The 21,904-nt window shown below is 41.0% G+C and overlaps 2 protein-coding genes across 5 annotated transcripts in view; both read left to right on the top strand.

Annotated features, from left to right (window-relative positions):
• Nucleotides 1–500: 500 nt before the first annotated feature.
• Nucleotides 501–6,116, top strand: dck (deoxycytidine kinase). Its single transcript, XM_051413227.1, has 7 exons — nt 501–698; nt 1,032–1,147; nt 3,237–3,430; nt 4,043–4,190; nt 4,360–4,475; nt 4,888–4,987; nt 5,814–6,116. The coding sequence occupies exons 1-7, from the start codon at nt 596–598 to the stop codon at nt 5,838–5,840; spliced, it is 804 nt and encodes a 267-aa protein (XP_051269187.1). The 5' UTR covers nt 501–595; the 3' UTR covers nt 5,841–6,116.
• An 803-nt stretch (nt 6,117–6,919) lies between these two features.
• LOC127370814 (electrogenic sodium bicarbonate cotransporter 1) overlaps nt 6,920–21,904 on the top strand; it is a 29,837-nt gene continuing 14,852 nt past the window's right edge. For all 4 annotated transcript variants that reach the window (XM_051413210.1, XM_051413209.1, XM_051413208.1 and 1 more), the window contains exons 1-8: nt 6,920–7,257; nt 11,511–11,584; nt 12,505–12,687; nt 17,736–17,868; nt 19,316–19,476; nt 19,573–19,752; nt 20,682–20,758; nt 21,646–21,803. In XM_051413210.1, coding sequence (XP_051269170.1) covers nt 7,241–7,257; nt 11,511–11,584; nt 12,505–12,687; nt 17,736–17,868; nt 19,316–19,476; nt 19,573–19,752; nt 20,682–20,758; nt 21,646–21,803 — 983 coding nt within the window. In that variant the 5' untranslated portion in view covers nt 6,920–7,240. The remainder of the gene's footprint in view (nt 7,258–11,510; nt 11,585–12,504; nt 12,688–17,735; nt 17,869–19,315; nt 19,477–19,572; nt 19,753–20,681; nt 20,759–21,645; nt 21,804–21,904) is intronic.

The raw sequence follows: 21,904 nt of genomic DNA, 5'->3' as shown, positions 1-21,904 counted from the left end.
GTACATTTCCAATGCACGGCCTTTACTTGTGGTCGGGTGCTATTGAGTAAGATTTTGAGACATTTTATGCTTATTTATACTTCTCCACTGTATTTCATAGGAAAATATTGCACTTTGTAATCCATTATTGTGTAGTTACAGTTGTAGCTACTTTTACAAGTACAAAACATGATGAGATTATAAAATGTATATTATAATATGTATTATTATAAATTAAAGTACCCAACAGTATATTAAATAGTTCCACTTTAGCCAATAACATTGAATTTCTGCTTACATGAATTAATACGTTAATAATTGACGTATATAAAAAAAAAAGTACTTGTTGCTGCTAATACTAATACACTTTTCCCATCAGTGCCATTTTTAATGCAGGTGCATTTATTATGACTTCAACCGTTTGGTGCAACAACAAAGACAGACCAGCTGTGGGGGACACGTGGAGGGGGCAGCAGCTGCTTCCTGGGCGGAGCCACATCTGTGCAAACCGCCGCTTCCTGACGTTCGTTACCGCCAAACTTTAAACAACAAGGAGCACGGCAGCAGCTGCAGCGCCCGCTTTAATTAATACGGAAGCCTCGTTTATTTGCTCAAAATGTCTTTGATTCCGAAGAGACCGTGCCCCGACCCGCTGGACGACTCCATGAACGACTCGATGGAGAAAAGGATAAAGCGGATATCGATCGAGGGGAATATTGGTGAGTGCAGCGCTTTTTTTAAATGGCAAAAAGCGAAATTTCACACGCGTTAACGAGTTTAAAACATGAATTTAAAGCTACCGTAGTTGGCAGGTGATGCTTTAGACGAGGTAAACTAAGGTTAAACTATGAATTCAGGCTGTGTTACCTCTTTATTGACAGATATTGTTAACGTTAAAAATGTTACCGCCAAATTTGCCAGCCTACTGTTAATGCCTCCACACAGCTATTAGCCCATGCAGCCGGTAACGTTAGATAATATACCTGCACAATGTGCTGCAAGGTGTCTTTAGTAATTCAAGTTGATAACATCTCCGCATCCTTTGTGTTCAGCGGCGGGCAAATCCACCTTTGTGCGCCTTTTGGAGCAGGAGAGCGGGGACTGGGAGGTGGTACCAGAGCCAATCGCCAGATGGTGCAATGTCCAAACAAAAGGAAGTGACTTTGAGGTATTAATACATAGTTACAGTATTTCTACATTATAAAATAATGGTCCTAATTCAGTGGGATTACTTCACATCAGGTTAGTGTTCATAAACTGCATCTTAGCCCAACATTATAAATCAGAAATTTCAAGATGCACTTTGGTGCTTCAGAGGAACAAGATCCTCCAATCCTCCGGCCACTGATTCAACTTGCACAGCACACATAAAGATAACTGGGAGAGTCTTCATCTGTATTTAGAGTGCAGCTGCCATCTGTCCATATATCTGCACTGGTCACCACCACACACCCAGAGCAACAGATGGCCCCACTCTGGACAGATACACATGCCATCACTGGGGCAAACCTCTCTGACCTCCCACACAACTGCAGACATTGCCTCACCCTGGGGCTCATTTTCAGTGGGTCAACACTTCCATATATGTAAGCAGTAGGCAGGATATTCAGGCGCTGGACTATTGGAGTCTGTATCCTGAAGCATATCATGCTTTATGATACTGTAGTCTATGTAAATATATACATCAGGCAAAATCTGATTTTATTATGTTTTACTGTACTCAATATTGTGGGTGAGTCATTTATGGACGTCTGGAACTAACTATTATTTCCATGATCAAATAATACATAAATTATTTTCATGATTTTAATTTTTTGATCTCTAAAACATTAGAAAATAGAGAAATGCATATTTTTTTTCTCCTGGACATGTTTACTGTCATAAAAAAAAAATTATAATCACATTTGAAGAGCTGGAATCAGAGAATCTTTTTGAATTTTTTGACCTATTTATCGTAATTTGTCATCATTGTTGCTGATTATTTTTTTTGTTGATTGATTTATCAACTAATCATGTCCGTTGTCCGTTCTACTTCAATTGTATTTATTTGATTATTTTTGCATACTAAATCTGTCAACATGACCAAGACAAAATTGTTTTCCACGAGACATTTTCATATTTAAACTGAGTTGTGTGTGTGGTGCCTTTTGTGGGTGCCTTTTTGTAGGTCACCTGATACAGGGTGTGCCCCATGTACAAAGGCTCAGATTTGAGTTCAACCTGTGTCCCTTTGCTGCATGTCATCCCCCACAATAAAAAGCCCAAAAATAATTCTTAAAAAGTTTTCTTTTACTTGGAAAGCTATAATTCTAATAGCTATAATTCTTATTCTTATTATTGTTAGAGCTAAGAATGATATTGTAATGTTAAAGCTGAAATCACCAGAAAGATATTATTTTTCTGTCAGTATAATTGTAAACTGTGCAAAATGTTATAGTAAAGTGCATTACACACTGTATGGTACAGTGTAAAATGACAGTGTGGGGGTATTATAAGTATGCACAGCTGTTTAGGAGTCCTCTAACAAGGCCAAACTCTGCATCGCACAGTGTGTACAGCTGCTGTAGTTTGATCATGCGCCCTCTGCTGATCATGGGACAGAGTGAGTTCTGCAGAGCTGTGGGGTTCAACAGTTCAACAGATTCATTCATGTCCAATTTTTCCAAATTCCCACTCAGTTCCCTGTGATAAGCTACAGGGAACTGAGTGGGAATTTGGAAAAATTGGATGCCTTATTATGGGTTAATTTTCACTTAAGTCATCATAGGTAAGCCCTTTTTATATGGGCTGAATGAGTTTAAGAAATTCCTGCCTGGATCATTAGTCTTGGATGTTGTGATTTTCACAGTAAGTAGGAAGGTGACATGTCCAGAGAGTATTAAAATACAAAAAATAAAAATACATTGTGGGGAATTTGTTGGAATTGTTTCACAGCTTTTGACATTTTGTAGACTAAATGATGGATTGAGAAAATTATCAGCAGATTAATCAACAATGAAAACAGTCTTCAGTTACAGCCTTAGAGTAAATACAACTAATGTCACCTTACAGCTTGATATAATGTCTATAAACCCTAGTCTATACATATCCACCAGCCACTGCAAATAATTACCACATTTTCACCAATATGATACTTATACTTACAAATACTTGGACTGTACACTAAGCTATAATTGCAACCGATTTTCTGATCTCAGTGGGAGAGGTATTCACTTTGAACATGTTTTAAATTCACCCTATTCCTTTTTATGTTCTAGGAGCTGACCAACTCTCAGAGGAGTGGAGGGAACGTATTAAAGATGATGTATGACAAACCGGAGAGGTGGGCCTACACCTTCCAGAGCTACGCCTGTATCAGCCGGGTGCGTGCTCAGATGAGGTCAGCCAACGGGAAGCTCCGAGAGGCCGAGGATCCCGTGCAGTTCTTCGAGCGGTCCATCTACAGTGACAGGTATCAACAAACGTGTAAACATGATGAAAAGAATTCAGTAGATTTTTTTTGTTAAAAGGGCCATACTAGTGAATTTGTATATTTTAAGACTATTAACTACAAATCACATACAAGTATGATAATGTCTTTGCACCAACATTAAACTGGATCCATTATTGTGAGTATTTTTTTGGTAAAGTTGAAACAAATTGTCGAAAATTCACTAACAAAAGTCATTTTTCAACCAAATACATCAAACATTCTCCGGCTCAAGCTTCTCTAATTTGTGAATCTTGTGCCTTTTCTCGTTTCTTTCATTGTAAACTTTTCGTTTTTTGACTGTTAATTAGACTAAACAAACAATTTGGAGATGTTACCACGGGCTCTAGTAAATTGTAAAAGGTATTTTTCACCATTTCTAATAATAAACTGTACTTTATATTAACACATACATTGTGAAACGTACACTCTTTGTGTATTGAGAGCATGCATACATTGTTGCTCATGAATGCACTGAATCTTAATTTAAAAAAATAACTGCTGTAACATGCAAAAAAAGATTTGGTCTTGTTTTTTTAAAATATGTTACAAGTTGAAACTTTGCCCGTTAATACGCCCTCGTGTCTCAACCAGGTACATCTTTGCAGCCAACCTCTATGAGAGTGAGTGCCTGAATGAGACAGAGTGGTCCATCTACCAGGACTGGCATGGCTGGCTGCACAACCAGTTTGGCAAGAACATCGAGCTGGACGGTATCATCTACCTCAGAGCTTTGCCAGAGGTATCCTCCCTTCTGTTCTTCTACTTCATTGTTATTCAACTGCACCTAAATAGAATGATTTTTGCTTTGGAAAAAACGAAGTTATCACTCTTGACCATAAAGAGGAAAAAAATTAAATGGCACTACACAAATACGTCAATAATTCCTTCTGGCATGTGTGTTTTTGTAGAGATGTTTAGAGCGGTTGCACCTGAGAGGCAGAGAAGAAGAGCAAGACATCCCTCTGGAGTATCTGGAGAAGCTCCACTTTAAGCACGAGAGCTGGCTGCAGCACAAGACCATGACGTGAGCCCACACAAACACATGCACGCAGACTTTTATTGCACGTTTTGCGTCAGAAACTGCATGCAGTTCCGCGAGGACAAACGATGTATTTGTATCGTAGAAGAAAAGGGTGTTATCTGACTGATCTCGGTCATTAGACCCCATTAATGCAATAACCTGAGGGCAACTTAGAGGGCCGAAGCAGCTTTGGACACATGTGATCTGCATCTGCCACAGCGATGTGTTTGAAGAGATTGATGAGGCCGGAAATGGGTTGTTTGGCTTCCATTGTGTACACAAGATTTTTCTTACAAAGATGAAAGCTTTCACCATGAAATAGATAAGTTGAGCCACAGGAAAAAGGATGCTCCTGGAGGTGAATATTTTTTTTTAAGCATCACTAATTGTCTCCCATGTCCCCTCTGGCCCGCAGCATGGAGTTTGAGTACCTCAATGACGTGCCAGTCTTGACCATAGATGTGAATGAGGACTTTAAGGGGAATAAAACAAAGAGCGCTGACATGATAGAGAAGGTAAGTGACGGTTAGGCCTAGTTTTACTAGCCTAATCAAATAATGCTTGGTCTCCATCCAACAGGACGTTGAGGGGAAATTTACATGAGCCAAACATCCCGTTGGCTTTTTTTTTACCTACTATAAATCCCACTGAGGGGGATAATTTAGTAGTATATTATAACCCCATCTGCTGGATTACTTAATAATTCTACTTTAGTTTTCAGAGAGAAATATTGTACTTATATATTACATACTTATATATATAAATATTGTGACAGCTGTAGCCACTAGTTACCAAAGGTATATTCCGTATAAATAAAAGATGAGGTTATGACTATAACATTGCTTTACATAAAACTATCCAACCTTAAAGTAGCTAAAAATGGCTCCACCAGCTGCAACATCAAAATGCTGCAATGATGGCATTAGAAAACAAACTCAAATTTCAAAAGTCATTCTCCAACAAAGGGGGGGGGGAAATCAACTTCAAACACAAACTCACTGTGAACCTTTTAAAACATTAGTTAGTACTTGAACTGTGTTTTTGAGGACGTTTCATGCACTGTGCTGAGTGTGATCTCTCAGATACTGACACACACACATTCACACACTCAGGTTTCACTTATGGAAATGAGGGCCTGAAGAGCTGCTTATGTAGCAGTTTCACGTTGATGGAAAACACCGACGCTTTTTTAGAGATTGCACTTTCATTGAAAGTCTTTAGCAAGAAGTTGGCGTCACCCAGGACAGAAGTTGGAACCAAACAAAGAAAATGAAAGATAAGATTGCCTTGATGTTGGTATTCGCTAATGCTAACATCTTGACTGTTGTGGTTCTTTTTCAGGTGAAGGAGTTCTTGAGCTCTTTGTAAAGATCCGCTGGTGATGGAAAATCTAATCGGTGCCCAAAGGAGGACAAAGTGGATGGAGTTTTAATTTTAAAACAATGAAATGCCTAAATAATGACTTTTTTTTATATACAGTCATTAAAAATGATCTGGCCTGTAAAATTTGAAAACTTTTATTACTGTTTTCTTACAGTTGTGTGTGTGTGTGTGTGTGTATATATAAGTGTTTTGTGTGCAAATGAGAATTATATGTCCAGTGGTCCATTTACAAATGACAATAAACTTGAAATATCTGAAATACTTTCCAGTGTTTTGTTGTCTTATTTTTTTTTTTTTTTTTTATATATATATATATATATATATATATGTGTGTGTGTGTGTGTGTGTGTGTGTGTGTGTGTGTGTGTGTGTGTGTGTGTGTGTGTGTGTGTGTGTGTCTTAAGAATGAAAATCCTTTTTAGTTTAGTTAAAAGCAGAGATCCAGTTACTGATTTCCACAGATTCTCAACTGGCCCCTGTCTCAGTCTTCCAACTCTTCCAGAAGATGTCGCCAGTCTCCATAACAGCAGCTATTTCTGACTGCTGAGCTCGCCTTTACCTGGTAGCTTCAATATGAATGATTAAACCTACCTGAAATAGGTGCCTTTTTTAATTTGCTTATAATTAAAGAGATCAGAATGAACAGCAAGGTGAAGAAACTTTATTGACGCACGGGTGGGAAAAGTAATAAATGATAATGAATAAATAAATCAGCACCGACTAGTTGAGTCCAGGTGTGTGACAAAAGTATAAAACAATGACAAATGTTCTGCCATTATTAATAATAAAAGTGTAAAGTAATCTTTGTTAAAATGATAAAAGCTATAAACTGGTCCAAAACTTTTGGGTTTCGTATCCAAACGCAGAGAAAGCGCTCCAGTTTGAGTGCTTTCATATTCATATGATCTGACACATCCGGTGAAATTATAATGTGATTCTTTCCATACAAAGCGAACAATAGAGAAAACCACTTGTCAAGTAAGAGGTTTTGGTGCGCCACCCAACAGTAACTTTCTGACCTCCACCCCCCGGTGGCGTCACGCAGGAGGAGGGATGGCACTTTAAATATGGAAAAAGACACGCTGCGCTCACAGAGTCTCTCCACACGCTTCCAGCAAGATACCAAACGAGCCTCTATATTTTACGATGTCACCGAGGCACGACCTGAACAAGTCCATCACGATATGAGGATCGTGGGTTACGCGTTAAATTAGATTTGTAGAGTCGGAGAAATCATTCCAGTGAAAGAGCTCCAGCTGCTCGACTTCTTTGTCACGTTTATCCACTTGGGGGGGAGAGAGAGGAAAAAAAGCGCGACAGCTAAGAGTAGGTGAAGATTTTCAAACACCGTCTACAACTTGAAGAGGAAGGCGAAGTTCGTCACCATGACTTCCGAAAAGAAGTAAGTTTATCACCTCTGCTATTTTCAGTTTAACTGCTTAAAGCTGGGTGGCCGTTTGGGAACTTTTACCTTGTAGCTTGCCGTCCTTACCTTAAGGGCATTTCCTGGCCAGGTGGAAAGGTGCAAATTACGCATCAGGTGAATATCATCCACCTACTGATATGAAACTGAAACGCGTTCGGCGTGTTGTCCCGTGGGATTTGAGGGTTTTCTGTGCGTAAATCTGGGTTTGGTTCACTGGTTGCCGTGCCTTTTTGGTGAAACTTCAGTGGAGTATTGATTTAGACTTCTAGTGCAGTTAATAAATGTTTTCATTCATTGGTGTTGCACTCTTGGCTGGATAAACCACTGTTGCCGCATCGCTCTGGCTATGAACGGCCGGTAATCTATTTTCTAAGAACCTGTCACAATCAATTAAGGGAGATCGCAGCGAGCGCAGGCCAAGTGCTGGAGAAGTGTCTCTGGTGCAACTTTATGAGCAAAGCTGTGTGTACTCCTCACAGACCATGTGGATTTATGAGCTGACACCCCAAAAATCCACATTCAGCCTCGGGCCAACGTGCGTCCACGTTGCGCAATGACGCGGTTGCCAGAGTACTATCAAACACGGAAAAACACTTGGGGCTCTGTATGCACTTTTCTGACATGCAGCTGGAATTCAGCAGCTGTTTCATAATCATCACCTGCAGCCAGTGTGAGTTACTCACAGATATACGTTTATCAGCCTGGTCCCTGATATTTACAAGGTTGCACACAGTTCCTCAAAGTGTACAGTGACCTATGGTGGCTTAACACGAGTGGGTACACTCTTTAACAATGACAGGAGAAACCATAAAAACTAAAACAGATTCCTCATTCTTCTGTCTGGTTGCAATGGGGAAATGTTCGCTTTACTTTGTGCTGTCAGTCCACTGGTGTGACTCTTCCTCTTGGTGCTGACTGGAATTGTGAATGCTCTTTTGTGCACTGCTGAGTGATGTTCTGTGCAAATAGATATCCATCCATTTCCTCATCCATTCAAGAGGAAATTCCAAAAGGCGAGGCGGACCTGAGAAGCATATGAGAATGCATAATGACTTTAAATGTTTCCTTTTTTTAACCTCGCTTCATGAGAATTTTTTTTTCCTCCACACTTCAATTGCTAAACCTATAAACTACTGCCGCAACCTTCTATATTTAAAACCCAAAACTTCAAACATACTCTCATCCCAGCTCTTTCTTTTTTCTTTAAATTATTGTAAATTAAGCACATTTGGGCTTTGGATTGTTGGTTGGACAAAACAAGACATCTGAAGCTGTGACTTTAGGGAGCTGGAATAGACATTTTTCACTTTAACATTATTTTTTTTATAGACATGATAATGAAAATGTTTAATTGCAGCCCTAAAATAACAAAGTGTACTTTCCTTTCAGTACAAATCACCTCCCTTAGGCTTGAAAGATGGCTATAAAAAGTTTCCTTTGCTACAAGGTTGATTACTCTGCACGAGGCACTTTCTATGAGCTTTTTAATGCTTTAACTTTTCGACATAAAAGTTTATTTTTAGGTGGCTGCATTCGTCTTCTTTCTGTCGGAGGTGAGCTGAAAGTTTTTCACAGCCACTTTCTCGAGCCCTCTGGTTCTGGGTGTTTAACCAAAAGTGATGTTTTGACTGTCAGAGTATCACTACCAAGGCTCCAAAATCATCTCCTTATTGCTTGGCACCCATCCTCATGGTGAACCTGGCTGGTGGGATTGGGTGCGTCACTCTGTAAAGAGATGGGGATGATCCCTGATCCCGAGCAGCTGATCCTGGCTCCTCACGCAGCGACAGGTTTATCCAGCCTCATGAGGTCACCAACGAGAACAGAAGCAAAGTGAGATGTTCGCCAGCGTGAGGTGGATGCAGCTGGTTGCTCTGACCCTCACCCAGCAATTTTTTTTATTTATTTTTTTTCAATTAAGCAGACAAAGTCCTAGCAGGAAATGAAAAAGAAGATCAAGAAGATTTCCTGCATTTACTATGACGTAAATGAAGAGACGCTGGATCTTATCTGCCTCATGTTTTCATGCACAAGAAATGTATTTAGGCTCCATTTTGCTCTCTGCAACCTGAAGTCATGTAGAGTTTGCTGACTAATGCTGAAGAGCAGATTTCTTATCCTCTCTTCACATCGTCTCTTTCTTTGTCATTTCACTCCACTTTGCGGACCGGTCTAATTGTTTTTGACTTAGCACTCCATTCAAAACAGGAATGCAGAACTCTTCTACTGCATCTTGCATGTCTATGTGCCACCTGTGGTATGTTTCTCATCATGTCTCATCTCCCTGTCCGAGGCCTCAGTGATTAACATGGCTCTATTGACCGGCTATAGCCAGCAGTAAACCATGCAACATGAGCTTCCTTTGCTCGCCTGTGTGGCCAACGGTTTTCTGAAGGCCCTCTCGCTGTGTTACATGACCCTTCCTCCATGTGCGCACACACACATACACACAAACCATCACCAACATTTCAGTACCTGTTGCAGAAGTAAGGCTACAAGACTGAGTTCCCGGAAGTATCCTGAAGCCCATTTTCCCCATATGGTCTATATTTGTGCAAGAATGAATTAAAATAGCAACACCCATTTGTTTGTATAGTTTTTGCATTTTGAATGTGCATCCAGTGTGCAACACTTTAGGCTGTATTAAGATTACTGGTTGAGTTCAAGTCCTTCATAAAAGTAACTCCCTGAAGCTGCTGCTATTTTTTTTTTTTTTTTTTTTTTTTTTGTACACTCTGTCCTGGAGGAGTACAAGCAGAAGAGAACACACAATGAAATCTGGAGCTAAATGATAGTGTTCGACCCTCTCCACACGGCACTGTGTGGGAACTTGACCTCTCTTTTTTGTAAGCAACAAAAGGAGGGTACAGAGGCTAATCTGTGTATTAGCATTGCTTGTAAACCTGGCACCAAGCCGGGTGGCTCAACATTTACGTCTGCTTATCAGAAAGTACCTCTATCTCTCCCTCGAGGCCAGATACCATATCCACCGGGGGGAATTCAGATGAGCTCGCTGTGCAATCGGAGGAACAAGTTGTATCCTTCCTGGCTGTGTTTATTTAGCGGTTTGTGTACTGCTCCCATCCCCTCATTTTTCGAATCGTGTCATCCTCAGTTGGGGATTGTTCAGTGGCAAATGGAAACTGTTGATGTGTTTATTGACATTCTTGATACGCATCCCAAATCAAATATTTACTTTTTGTTGTTTAACAAAACTATTCTCCTAAAGCGGTTGGTCATTTCAGCCACGGCAGATGAATTCTTAATTTGATACTGACACGCTTATGTAGTCTCTCAACAGTTTGACAGAGTGAACTGACTATGAGGCACAGGCTAGATGAGGCCTCAGTAGAAATGTATTCCCAGTGTCATGAAATGCTACGGTTTTTATTTACTGTTTACATTTAGAAGCCATTGTTTTTGTTTTTTTCCATTTGTTGCTGTTTTGGCAAAAGTATATTCTGAGACTGGGGTGTGCAATATGTTGCAGCCTAAACCACCTTTCGTGGCCTCCATTAGTCTACACTTTGCTGCACTGGAGGAGCCACATTCCTTTCAACCCTTCAGGAAGGTTGGGGCTTGGTGATCAAAGTAAACTGCAGGTCGCGTAGCTAATGAAGATGTCTCTGACGTTGTTGGGAACAGGAAGTAAACATAAAGCCTTCTTTGTGCACTAGAAAGTCCAGAATGATTGTCAGTCAATTTTCGTCATATGTGAGTGTAATTGCCATAGTGCCAGGAACACTAATGCACTCTAAAGCTTGCCAGCTACTTTCAAAGTCTTGCAATGCAGTTGATATTGATCTCATAGTCACATGTAGTCATTTTTTTTTGGTTGTTGTGCAACAGTTGGAGGTCGACAGGTGAGCTCATATTCAGCAGCATTAGTAAGCTGGATAAGAAGTGGCTGAATTGGAGTCCATTACAGGATAGTGTTTTACTGTGACCTGATTGTTATTGGCCTGAGGGTTGCAACTGACACTGGTTAAACAGTTTTTTTGATTTGAATTAATTTGAAGAATTGTCATTTGTTCATTGTTTAAGTATATATTTTTTATAAATGTATATGTTTCATGTGTTTTTACAAACTGGCTGGTGTTGGTGGGAATGGTGGTGATAAACTGAAAGAAATTGGGGCAGAATGTTTTCTTAGACCTATAGTTGCAAGAATATTTCATGTTGTTGTGATCCATATTTAATCAGTTTTTACACTTTTTTTTTTCTTGTAGAGTGGAGGATGAAGCAGTCTTGGACAGAGGAGCATCATTTCTCAAGCATGTCTGCGATGAAGGGGAAGTGGAAGGTAAAACCACATCTACCAGCACATTATCTAGCTGACTGACACGTGATAAGCTTTAACTTATCCCTTCATCTACCCCGATGAAAACCGTCGGGTCCCCTCTAGTGTCAGCACAGCACTGAATGAATACATTTCCACTTAAGCTGTACAGGAAGATGTTTCTTAAAGTGTCCTAATCCTGTCCAATGCAGCCTCTTGGCTTAAGCCACAAAAGAATTTATCTGGAGACGCCCTCATGCATTTGCTGAGACATTCACATGTTTCACAAACCAACATTTTAAGGTTGCACACAAAGAGAAGCCTTTCAGAGATTTTGGCATTATGTCGAGCTGTTTCTGCATATTCTCTTCATGGGAATGTGGTGGAAGCGCTTTGTTTAGTGTGCACCTCAGGTGTTTTTTTTTGGCTTCTACAAGGATGCATGACTGACCACTGTGCAGTGTGAAAGATGTTATTAAAACCCACAAGACATGTTTATAGAATGAATGGTTGAACGGAAAAATACATGGTTGCTTCAACTCGGGCAGTTAAGCCCGCTTTTTGTAAGGCTTTTCTTTCTCCTTCTCTGTCTCTCTAATTACTTCCTGGAGACATGAAGTCATCATTTCTTGTATGAGCTGCTGTGTCGGAAGTAGTTGGCATTTATTTAATTTTGCAGTGTGACTGATTGACAGCAGGCTGTATCTCTTCCTGATTGGGAAATGAGCAACACATAGTTTCCCACCAACAGTCTCACCGCCCCCAAAAAAGTGTCAAAGCAGCCTTGTCATAAGCAAACATTTCCTACCACATAACACCAGATCAACCAATCGGCATTGTTTTTCCAGCAGTGATAACAGATTACTAGCTTTCAGGATTAATGTGATTTCCTTTTGTGAGTGTAATCTGATCCGTGTTCCCTCTATTGTGCTGTGTTGCGCCAGGTCACCACACTGTGTACATCGGCGTGCATGTTCCCAAGAGTTACCACCGGAGGAGACGCCACAGACGCAAGTCTAGCCACAAGGAGAAGCGGGAAAGACCCGAACAGAGCACGGAACACACGGAATACAAGTCGGATGCGGAGAACACAGACGAATCCCCCGCAAACATCCTCAAACCTCTCAGTGAGTTATGATAAACTGGTGAAAGTCAGTGAAAGCATCCGGGGTGGAGAATATAATTTACGGGAGTCACATTAGTAATGAGTATATCACACTCGAGATGTTGGGTAAGTCAGCTGGATGAAGTCCAGCAGCACTCTGCAAATCACAGCCTACAGGATATCAGTGCTTCTGTAGTAGTAGCTGGGTGGGGTTGCAGCCAAGAAAGCAAAAAAAATAAAAATTCACCATGCAGGAACCTATACTCAACAGAATTAATGGGGGCAAGAGGATGGGAACACTTTCAATACTAATCTGAAAATGACACTGGATTGGCTTAAAGTGTGTAAAGTAAATACAAGAGGAGTATTATCTGTCACCATTAACACAGTGCTTTGTGGGATTTGGGAGAGAGAATTCTCAGAAGCTAAAAACCAGGCAGATGGTTGGAAGTGCGGCTGGTACAACCTCAGTACTGAGAAGAGCAGTGAAAGAACAAATAAACATAAAATGATCAAATATGTGAAATAATCCATCTACTAATGGCACAAAAGGAATGTTAGTTAACAAAGCAGAAAAAGATGCAAAATGCACATTTAAGATTGTTGTCAGTTGCAAGAGTCTTCTTCCGGCTGTAGGAAAGCACACCAGATGTCTCTCCTTATATAGAAGCTTAGGAAAGTAGCATGGTAGAACCATTAATCCCAAGATTGTTTTCTTGAACTGGAGGAATAATAATTTAGTATTTAGATGTAGGCCAGCTTTAACCCATATGAATGAACAAGAATATATATATAAAATAATTCACATGGTAACACAAGTGGGAAAACACTAGAATCTTTAGAGTTAACATCATGATTTAGCATTAGTGTACAGTCAATGAGCCATATAATTGTATGGGGATCCCCATGTTGTATATCTAAGCCTAGATGAAGGCTCTGTATCACCACACAAACGTCTTGGGTGGGTAGTTTTGTTTTTAAAAGCACAAAACATTTCAATCTGGTTAAAAGCAGCTATTTGCAAGACATACAATTATCACAATACTGGAATTCCCTTTAAAATGGCACATAGTGGAACCTGGAATAATGGGAAAGTGTTTACACTCTGCTTTACTTTTGCTGGAGGTAACCATTAAGGTCTCAGAATGGGATGGGAATTTGGGGGGGGGGATTTGCATCCCAACTCATCCGGGCATGTGTGGACAATGACAGCAGCATCACTACATACCTGAAGGTAAACAAATGCAAATCAAAAATTATAAGATATTGCGCTGAACTGGTAATTACAGTGCAATGTGCAATCATGTTTTTAAAAAATAAAAGGGGTAAACAAGAGGTATGCTGTTACTAGCAGCATTTGCAGACACGTGTGCATGAAGCAGAAAGCTCTTTCTGTGGGCATACGGTAGAGATATCCTAAAGTGATTGCAGTGGGAGCCTAGTTTCGAGCAACACCCGATAGATAAGGTAAGCTGGTAGAGTAGTGGATACATCAGAAAACTGTAAGGCAAGCCAAAGCAGGGACACCAGCGCAGATGAGGTGCCGCAGAGAAAGAAGCTTTTAGTTTGAAAAACTTTTGCAAACAGAGTTTCAGAATAAAATTAGCCAGAACCAGACAGTAGGTTCATACACGTTTGCTTCATAACTAAATGTGTAATTGATTGGCTGAAGAAATTGTGGGAGAAAAATAAAAATCTAATCTCAGGGAGAAACTTGATGTTTCTAAATCGGGATTTTAGGAATTTTACACACTCAGCTATCAGACACAGGAGGACTGATACTTTGAGGTACAGATCAGGGTGGGACTGCAGTATCGGGCATCAGGAGGGTCATGAGGAATTTACATCGGTTTCATCATCTGACAATCTTTTTTTTGTATGCAGCAGCTGTTACAGCCTGGTGTTGTAACATGTGATTGTTCATTTATTCAGTGCCTCAGTTACACATGTCTGTTTTCACAGTTGGATCTGGATTTGAACTGGATTCACAAGTTGATCCAGATCCGTGGCGATGAGAATGTCCGTCTTGATGCTTGAACATCATCAGTTTAGTATCAAGTGGGGTGATAGATTTGTAATGCCTAGCATGGGAAATCAGGGGAGGGGAAATTTCCTCCTCACCTTGGTTTTGTTTACCAATCTATGATCACACCGTCCTCGATCATGCCAGCATCACATCAAGCTGTCGGTTCACAGACTACTTGCAGCAGACAAGCACTTGATTAATCCTCTCACACTGCTAGCTCCTCTGACGCTGTAATCCTCCTTTGTTACACCTCATACTCAGGTGTAAACCAGTCTCTGTGCTTAGTCACCTGAAGGTGCCATGATATGATAAGAGTTATGCTCACGTTAATCTCTGTGTAGATGTTGTAGGCCCTATCTGATTACTCTGAGTCAAAGTTTGGTTGCAGGTAAAGTATGTGTAAAAGGTTAACTGCATTACCATGGATCTTTTTTTTTTTTTTAAACAATTGTAGCCTTTTCCAATAGTTAGACATCTCTTACATAAGGTACTGGAGCAACAGATAGACCAATATACCTATAAAAGGCAATTAGATTAAGTATTTGTTGATCTGATAATGGCTGTATAACTAATCCCTGGTCAATTAAGCATTATCAGTGTCGTAAAATTCAGAACGGTAGCGGTGGAAATTGTGTATTTTATCATAAATTGTAACCTAAATGTCAGTAGCGGTCAACATTACAGATACAGCCTTTTTTTTTTTTTTTTTTTTTTTTTTTAAAGGCCTTTCCAAATCTCCCTTCTTAAGTGAATGCCCTTAATTTACCCTGTAGCATTTTAGGTGTGTATGGTTCAAACATGGCAACCTTTCGTGTAAATGCAAACAGTGTTGCTGGTTGTTCATCCATAGAATCAGACTGTAAATCAGCAGGCGGGAGGGGAAAGACATGGAACCAAAGTAAACACAGAAGCAGGTTTTTAAACTGACCCCTTTTAACACACACACACACAATCCACACACAGAGACTCCTACGTCTTCCTCAACGTTCCGTATCTCTGTTGAAGATCTGGACTCTAAACAGTCTTGTATGGTTGAATGAGAGGGCAGGACCAACTGTATGATGAGGCTAGAGCCACTGTTGGGATAAACATTTTTCTCCTGTTGAGCAGTAAACCACTTCAGTGACCCCCTGCAAAGATTTTCATATTAGATTTTTGCCCTTTTATTTAGTGAGCGGGCATGTTTGCCTCTTGCTAACTTGCTTTCACCCTTTTACTATCCTTCTGCTTCCACCTCTAGCTCACTGCAATTTTTAATTTAAAGTGCATTAGGATATTTGCAAAGGCATATGTGCATCCTTATTTTTCAAATGATGTTCCCTACATGCAACATGCGTGAGAATGTCGAGGTAGTGAGTAAGTTGTGTGTGCTGTAGAGGCACATAAACATGCATGCAAGATAATGGTCCGGGATGTGTGGGTAGCGTTAAGGCTGACGTGGGCCAGACGACAAAAGCCACAGTTCAAAACACACACTGCTAGACAGTGCACATGAAGCCCTCCACTTGTTGGATTTTCCGCTGTTTTGCCCTCCATCTAAATCCCCATAATCCTGTTGATTCTGGCAAACCCTGTGGAGCTGTCCACTTAAAAGTTGTGTGTAACCACAACAAAGGCCTGGTTTTCATTGATAACACAGTTGTGAGACTTAAGAGGTTAGCAGTGTTGTGTACACCATGTGGCGTCAAGAAGTGTTGCGGTAAAAGTCAGATTCTGTTAGTCAGCCAGCCAGCAAAAGGCCAACAGAAAGGCCCCCGTGGTCATGAGGAAGACTGAAAGATCGTGTGTGTGTGTCTGTCTGTCTGTCTGTCTGTCTGTCTGTCTGTCTGTCTGTCTGTCTGTCTGTGTCTGTCCAATAATGCTGCTGTACGAGAAGGGGAAACGCCAAGAGTTCCGTATCCTAAAGCCGTTTCCAAGACATTGATCTTGACCTTTGTCTAGCTTAACATTAGATTTTCTCCCTACAGTAGAAGAGTACTATTTTAAAACCAATCGACCTAAATTAAGCTTGGCTGCACTGTATCAGGATTAAAAGGTTACAGGCACTTTTAGGTTGTCTAGGTATCCTCATGGAATCCCAACTGGCTGGTACATTATATCAGGAGAAGGCTATATAAATAGCCTCTTGTGACTTACCACTTAACCTTCACTTTGTCTCATGGCTTCACAGTTGCACAACATTCCTCGAAGTGTTAACAAGAATAAGTATTTCTGCTTACAAATGCATTGGGACTCTCTTTTTACTGTATAAGCAGGAACAGGGTTCTTGCCAAACATGGAGAATCCCGAGGTCATAGCTACTTATGCCACAATTTCTGGAGAGGAGGCCGCATTTACTTTAAGTGACGAATATTCACAGGTCGGTTTGGTGACAGTGATCTTGTCACACCTTTCTCAGAAGGAAGTAAAAGTTATACACCTTGGAAATGTTCTTCGTCATGAGGGTGTGTTGTCAGTTTTTCCTTATTGCTTAAATACCACATCTTTCATGTGTTTAAGCTCTGGTCAAGAGATGTCTGTCATGCATGGAGAGGCTGTTTTTACCTTCCCTGCAGACAAACATGGCCAGAAACAAACGTGTAAAGATTCACGTTTTCTTTTTTTTTATACATCCTTATTGTCGAAACACACTCACGAGCAGAGGAGTATTGTATAAGACACTACTCATCAACTAAACATGTATGACAATAAAGCAGCATAAAGCCAGCTTTAAGTCTGTGGAAAACGCCTTGAGTCAGAGCAGTTAGGGAATCGGGGAGTGTTTACACGATGATGTCACTTTATGTACAACTGTTTAAACAATATGTTAGTATCTATAGCTGGCCTATTTCTTAAGTAGGTTAATTCACAGCCAACCAGAAGGCTGCATAGCAGTCACATATACTCATAATATCAGTAACACCATCATTTTTTAATCATGCTAAACTAGATTTGAGCTTCAGTATAAAATTCCACTGGATGGAATATTTGACAGTTTTTGGGCCACCAAAAAAACGTCAAGCAGAATTTATTGTTGGTCCCTAACTCGCATTTCCTTCCTTCAGTTTCTCCAGCTGAGAGGATCAGGTTTATCCTGGGAGAGGAGGATGATGGTCCCCCACCACCTCAGCTCTTCACCGAGCTGGACGAACTGCTGGCTGTGGACGGGCAGGAGATGGAGTGGAAGGAGACAGCCAGGTGAGCCGCTGAGCTGAATGTCTTTTAAGCCAGGCATGAGATCTGTCACCCGCTCCCCCTCCCTTTTTTTTAAAGGGCCATAGGCAGTATAGTCAAAAATTTCCTGCTTAACAATCCCGGTGCAGTCAGCGGAAAACAATCCCTTATGAATAAGAGTGTTTTGTATGTGTAGGGAAATAGGCCGTACTCCAGTGAACTCCCAGTCTACTCTTATCTGATTGAGATCTGTAGTACCTGCTCTGTGGGACCAGGAAAAGGCAGAAACTCCCACATGGTCAGAACAAGACTGAGTGTTACAGTTGGCTCTGGAGCACATGAAGTTTGGTCTATCAAAATGTGGATATCATTGTTTAATAATTGCCTATGTCAATGTCCAGAATGACTTTCAAATAGCTCTGTAATGTCCACATGTGAGACGTTTGTCAGTTTGGTTAGATAAGAAAGATTAAGTCATAGTTTCAGTATTACAAAGTCAAATGTTCTGTGGGTGAAAGGCTCATCTGGGTCTGAGCACACAGCTATGCCACAGATAGGTTGGCAAGTAGGGCACAGTCATGCAATATTTTGGCAAGGACATTGTAACTTTTTTAACATCACATTAGTTTGTATTCTCTAATGGATAACATTTCCCTACATGGGATCAACAAAGTTGATATTCTCTTAAAGGGGATCTCTGCTGATTTTTACACATCAAAGTCTGTTTGCAGGTCTTGGGGAGTCCTACTGCATACAAGTATATGCATATTCATACAGAATGGGGGGGGCTGTATAAAGCCTGTTGTCTCCAGAGGAAGCTGCACAAAGTCTGATAAACTACCTCAAGTGATGTCACTTGAGTCACCATTGGTTGGTTATATTAAAGGAAAGATAAATTAACTCCTTGAGGTCGGCAGTGTCTCCATGGTCAGGCTCCTCTCCCAGTAAGACGGCTGGTCACAGGCGTCTGGACCACAGCCAGAGGGATACTCTATCCCCAGAGGAAACCCCATCCTCAGGCTTTAGGAGAATGGCTCTTTGTGGTGGTGACATGTGAGGCATTATTATTAAAAAGAATCCTTGTCTTGAGTCTTGCCTTCAAGGCTAAGCTCATCTATGGTAGTAATGTCAGTCACGTTTCTCATGTTTAGTCATGTGTGTTGTAAAAGTTACAATAGACTGTCGCCATTCCAGCATGCTGTGTATATTCTCAGGTCAGTTCTACGCTGTCCTGCGTCCCCTATTTTTGCCTTGTGAACTGTGGCCAATTCAAAACACTGTGGGGTTGTTTTGTAAAGAAAAGAGAACCCATCTTGTCTCCTTTTTGTTTGTAGCCCATATTTGTTCATAAACGTATAAAGCCACTGTAATCTACTTTTTATTTTTATTTTGCAGTGACCTTTACTTTCAGGAACCTGTTTGAGGGGGTGGAAAAAATCTCAACACTTTCCCTACTTTTGTCCCTGTCTAGGTGGATCAAGTTCGAGGAGAAGGTGGAGAAGGGTGGCGAGCGCTGGAGTAAGCCTCATGTGGCCACGTTGTCCTTGCACAGCTTGATGGAACTCAAAACGTGCATCGAGAAGGGCACCATCATGCTGGACCTGGAGGCCGCCACACTGCCACAGGTTGTCGGTAAGTGTGATAGACCGGAATGCCGGCACACTTCCATTGCTTTCGAATAACCCGAGGGTTACTCAAATCTTGATCTTCAATCTCTCCCTCTGACAGAGCTGATCACCGACAACCAGATTGAGACCGGTCAGCTGAAGGCGGACCTGAAGGAGAAGGTCATGTACACGCTGCTACGAAAGCATCGCCACCAGACCAAGAAGTCCAACTTGCGCTCCCTAGCCGACATTGGCAAGAGTGTTTCCAGTGCAAGTAGGCTGTTTTCCAACCAGGAGAATGGTAAGGATTTTTTATTTTATTTTTTAAAATCCCTCTTAACTCGAACAAATTCTGCTTTTATTCTCTTTGTCCTTTGATTTCTTACTTTTGATTTGAAATCCTAACACTAACTACTGGAGATTTTCTTTTTACTAATGCAACCTTTTCTTCTTGTCTTTTCTCAACCTTGTTTTCCTTGTCCTTTTCTCTTTTTTTTTACCTTCTCTTTGGGTCTATACTGTCTCTGACCTCCTGCATCTGGGATGTTATAGCACGCAACCCCCTTGAGCAGGGTGTGCCTTATTTAACCCCACAAGGCCCAGAGGAACCATGTGAGGTCACGAGGAGCTCCAGCATGGGATACCTCTGTAAGTGAGGTCCAAGCTACTGAAAGCAGCATAGCTGGAACATACTGCCATAGAAAACTATGTAGATTCCCAAATGTGAAACACAGCTGAGCCTTACTTTAGTCCACTGCATTAAAACGCTGGATGTGTGTTTATTCAGGACTAGAAACTGAAGCAAAAAATAGAATGTACTTAACTAAATATTTATTTGGCAACAGAAAGCTAAAATGTTGAAGACTTTGTCAGTAACAATGGATGAGCAAATGAACGGTATCAAACTCAGTTCCAAAGTTTACATTCTCAATCATTTGCCAATAGTTGCCTAAGTGTGTTTCTGCTGACGCATAAGCAGCGGACCTAAGATGACCATGTATCCCAGCTCTCCTCTTTCTCTCTCTCGAGTGTCTGAATGAATGATCATCTGGCATTAGTCCTAAAGCTTAAGCCTTGCCACATTTAGCTAGGTCCTGAGGTTTCTGGCTCTCTCCATGTACTTTCCTGGCACCTTTCTTTTCTGGGACTCATCTTCCACCTTGGTCAGAAATGTCTCATTTGAATCTCTGCAGTCTTACCTGGTCCTAACACTGTCTTACCTCTCTGTAGGTAGCCCAACTACTGCCCATCGAAACCTCACCTCCAACAGCCTGAGTGACTTCTCCGACAAACCGGAGAAGGATCAGGTATTATTGCATTGGGATGATATGCAAGCTATTATGCAACCTAATCACAGATACTTAGGGTCTACAATCACAAAGCAGCACACTAAGCAAGGTCATGTGTTGGGGCTGTGTGTATGCATCAGGTTGTGAGCCTCACATACTGATAGATAAGCTCTCTCTCTCTCTCTCTCTCTCTCTCTCTCTCTCTCTCTCTCTCTCTCTCTCTCTCTCTCTCTCTCTCTCTCTCTCTCTCCCCCCCTTCTCCTCCTCTTTATGCAACAAAAGCTCACTGTTTCTCGCCTTTTGTTGAGTTTCTATCAACTACAAATGAGGAGCCAACTATAATTTGGCAGTGTGGTTTACATATATGTGGCACAGAGCAAGTTAAACTGTTACACATGGAATTACACACCAGCAACAGTTAATGAAACTGTAGATTTGTCAAAATGTTCTGGCCTTTGACATAACACCAATACTTTAGTTAATCATCTCCCTGCAAGTGAGCGGTTTCTTTCTTCCGCAACTCGTGTGTGGATTTTTTTGCATGTCAGTTTAGTGTGAGACTGTAGATGCAATTTAAAATGCTGTAGTAAAGTGTGTTTTAATTGGTGGCATGAAGTCAAGCTGCTGTTCAGCATATAATTCTAGGAAAGGGCGGGTACAGCCTGTTCTTATGTGCTTATAGACACTATAAAAAACATGACGTCAAGTCTCCACCAGTCATATTTTAATCACATTTTAATCACCACAGTTATTTCAAATGTCATATCTATCATTGATCATACTGAATGTGACAGAGAAAGGAAGTAAGATTTTGTGTGGTGTGATCTCCTTTCTACTTTCTCCTGTCTACATTCTTACAGTGCTGCCTGACATTCACCTTATCTTTTCCTTCTCTGCTCTAACAGCTGAAGAATAAGTTCATGAAAAAGTTGCCCCGTGATGCAGAGGCATCAAACGTGCTGGTCGGAGAGGTAGACTTCCTGGAGACTCCCTTCGTGGCGTTTGTTCGTCTGCAGCAGGCTGTCATGCTGGGGGCTCTAACAGAGGTCCCAGTCCCCACGAGGTAGAGCACACAACAGTTGCATCATTCAGTGAAAAATAATTGCCATCACTTAAGATGAAGTGTCAGATTCTATTGATGTCACAATATTAAAACCATCGGAT

The sequence above is a fragment of the Dicentrarchus labrax genome, unplaced genomic scaffold, assembly GCF_905237075.1.
Source record: "Dicentrarchus labrax unplaced genomic scaffold, dlabrax2021, whole genome shotgun sequence".
Lineage (NCBI taxonomy): Eukaryota > Metazoa > Chordata > Actinopteri > Moronidae > Dicentrarchus > Dicentrarchus labrax.
This window is presented reverse-complemented; position numbering and strand designations above follow the sequence as displayed.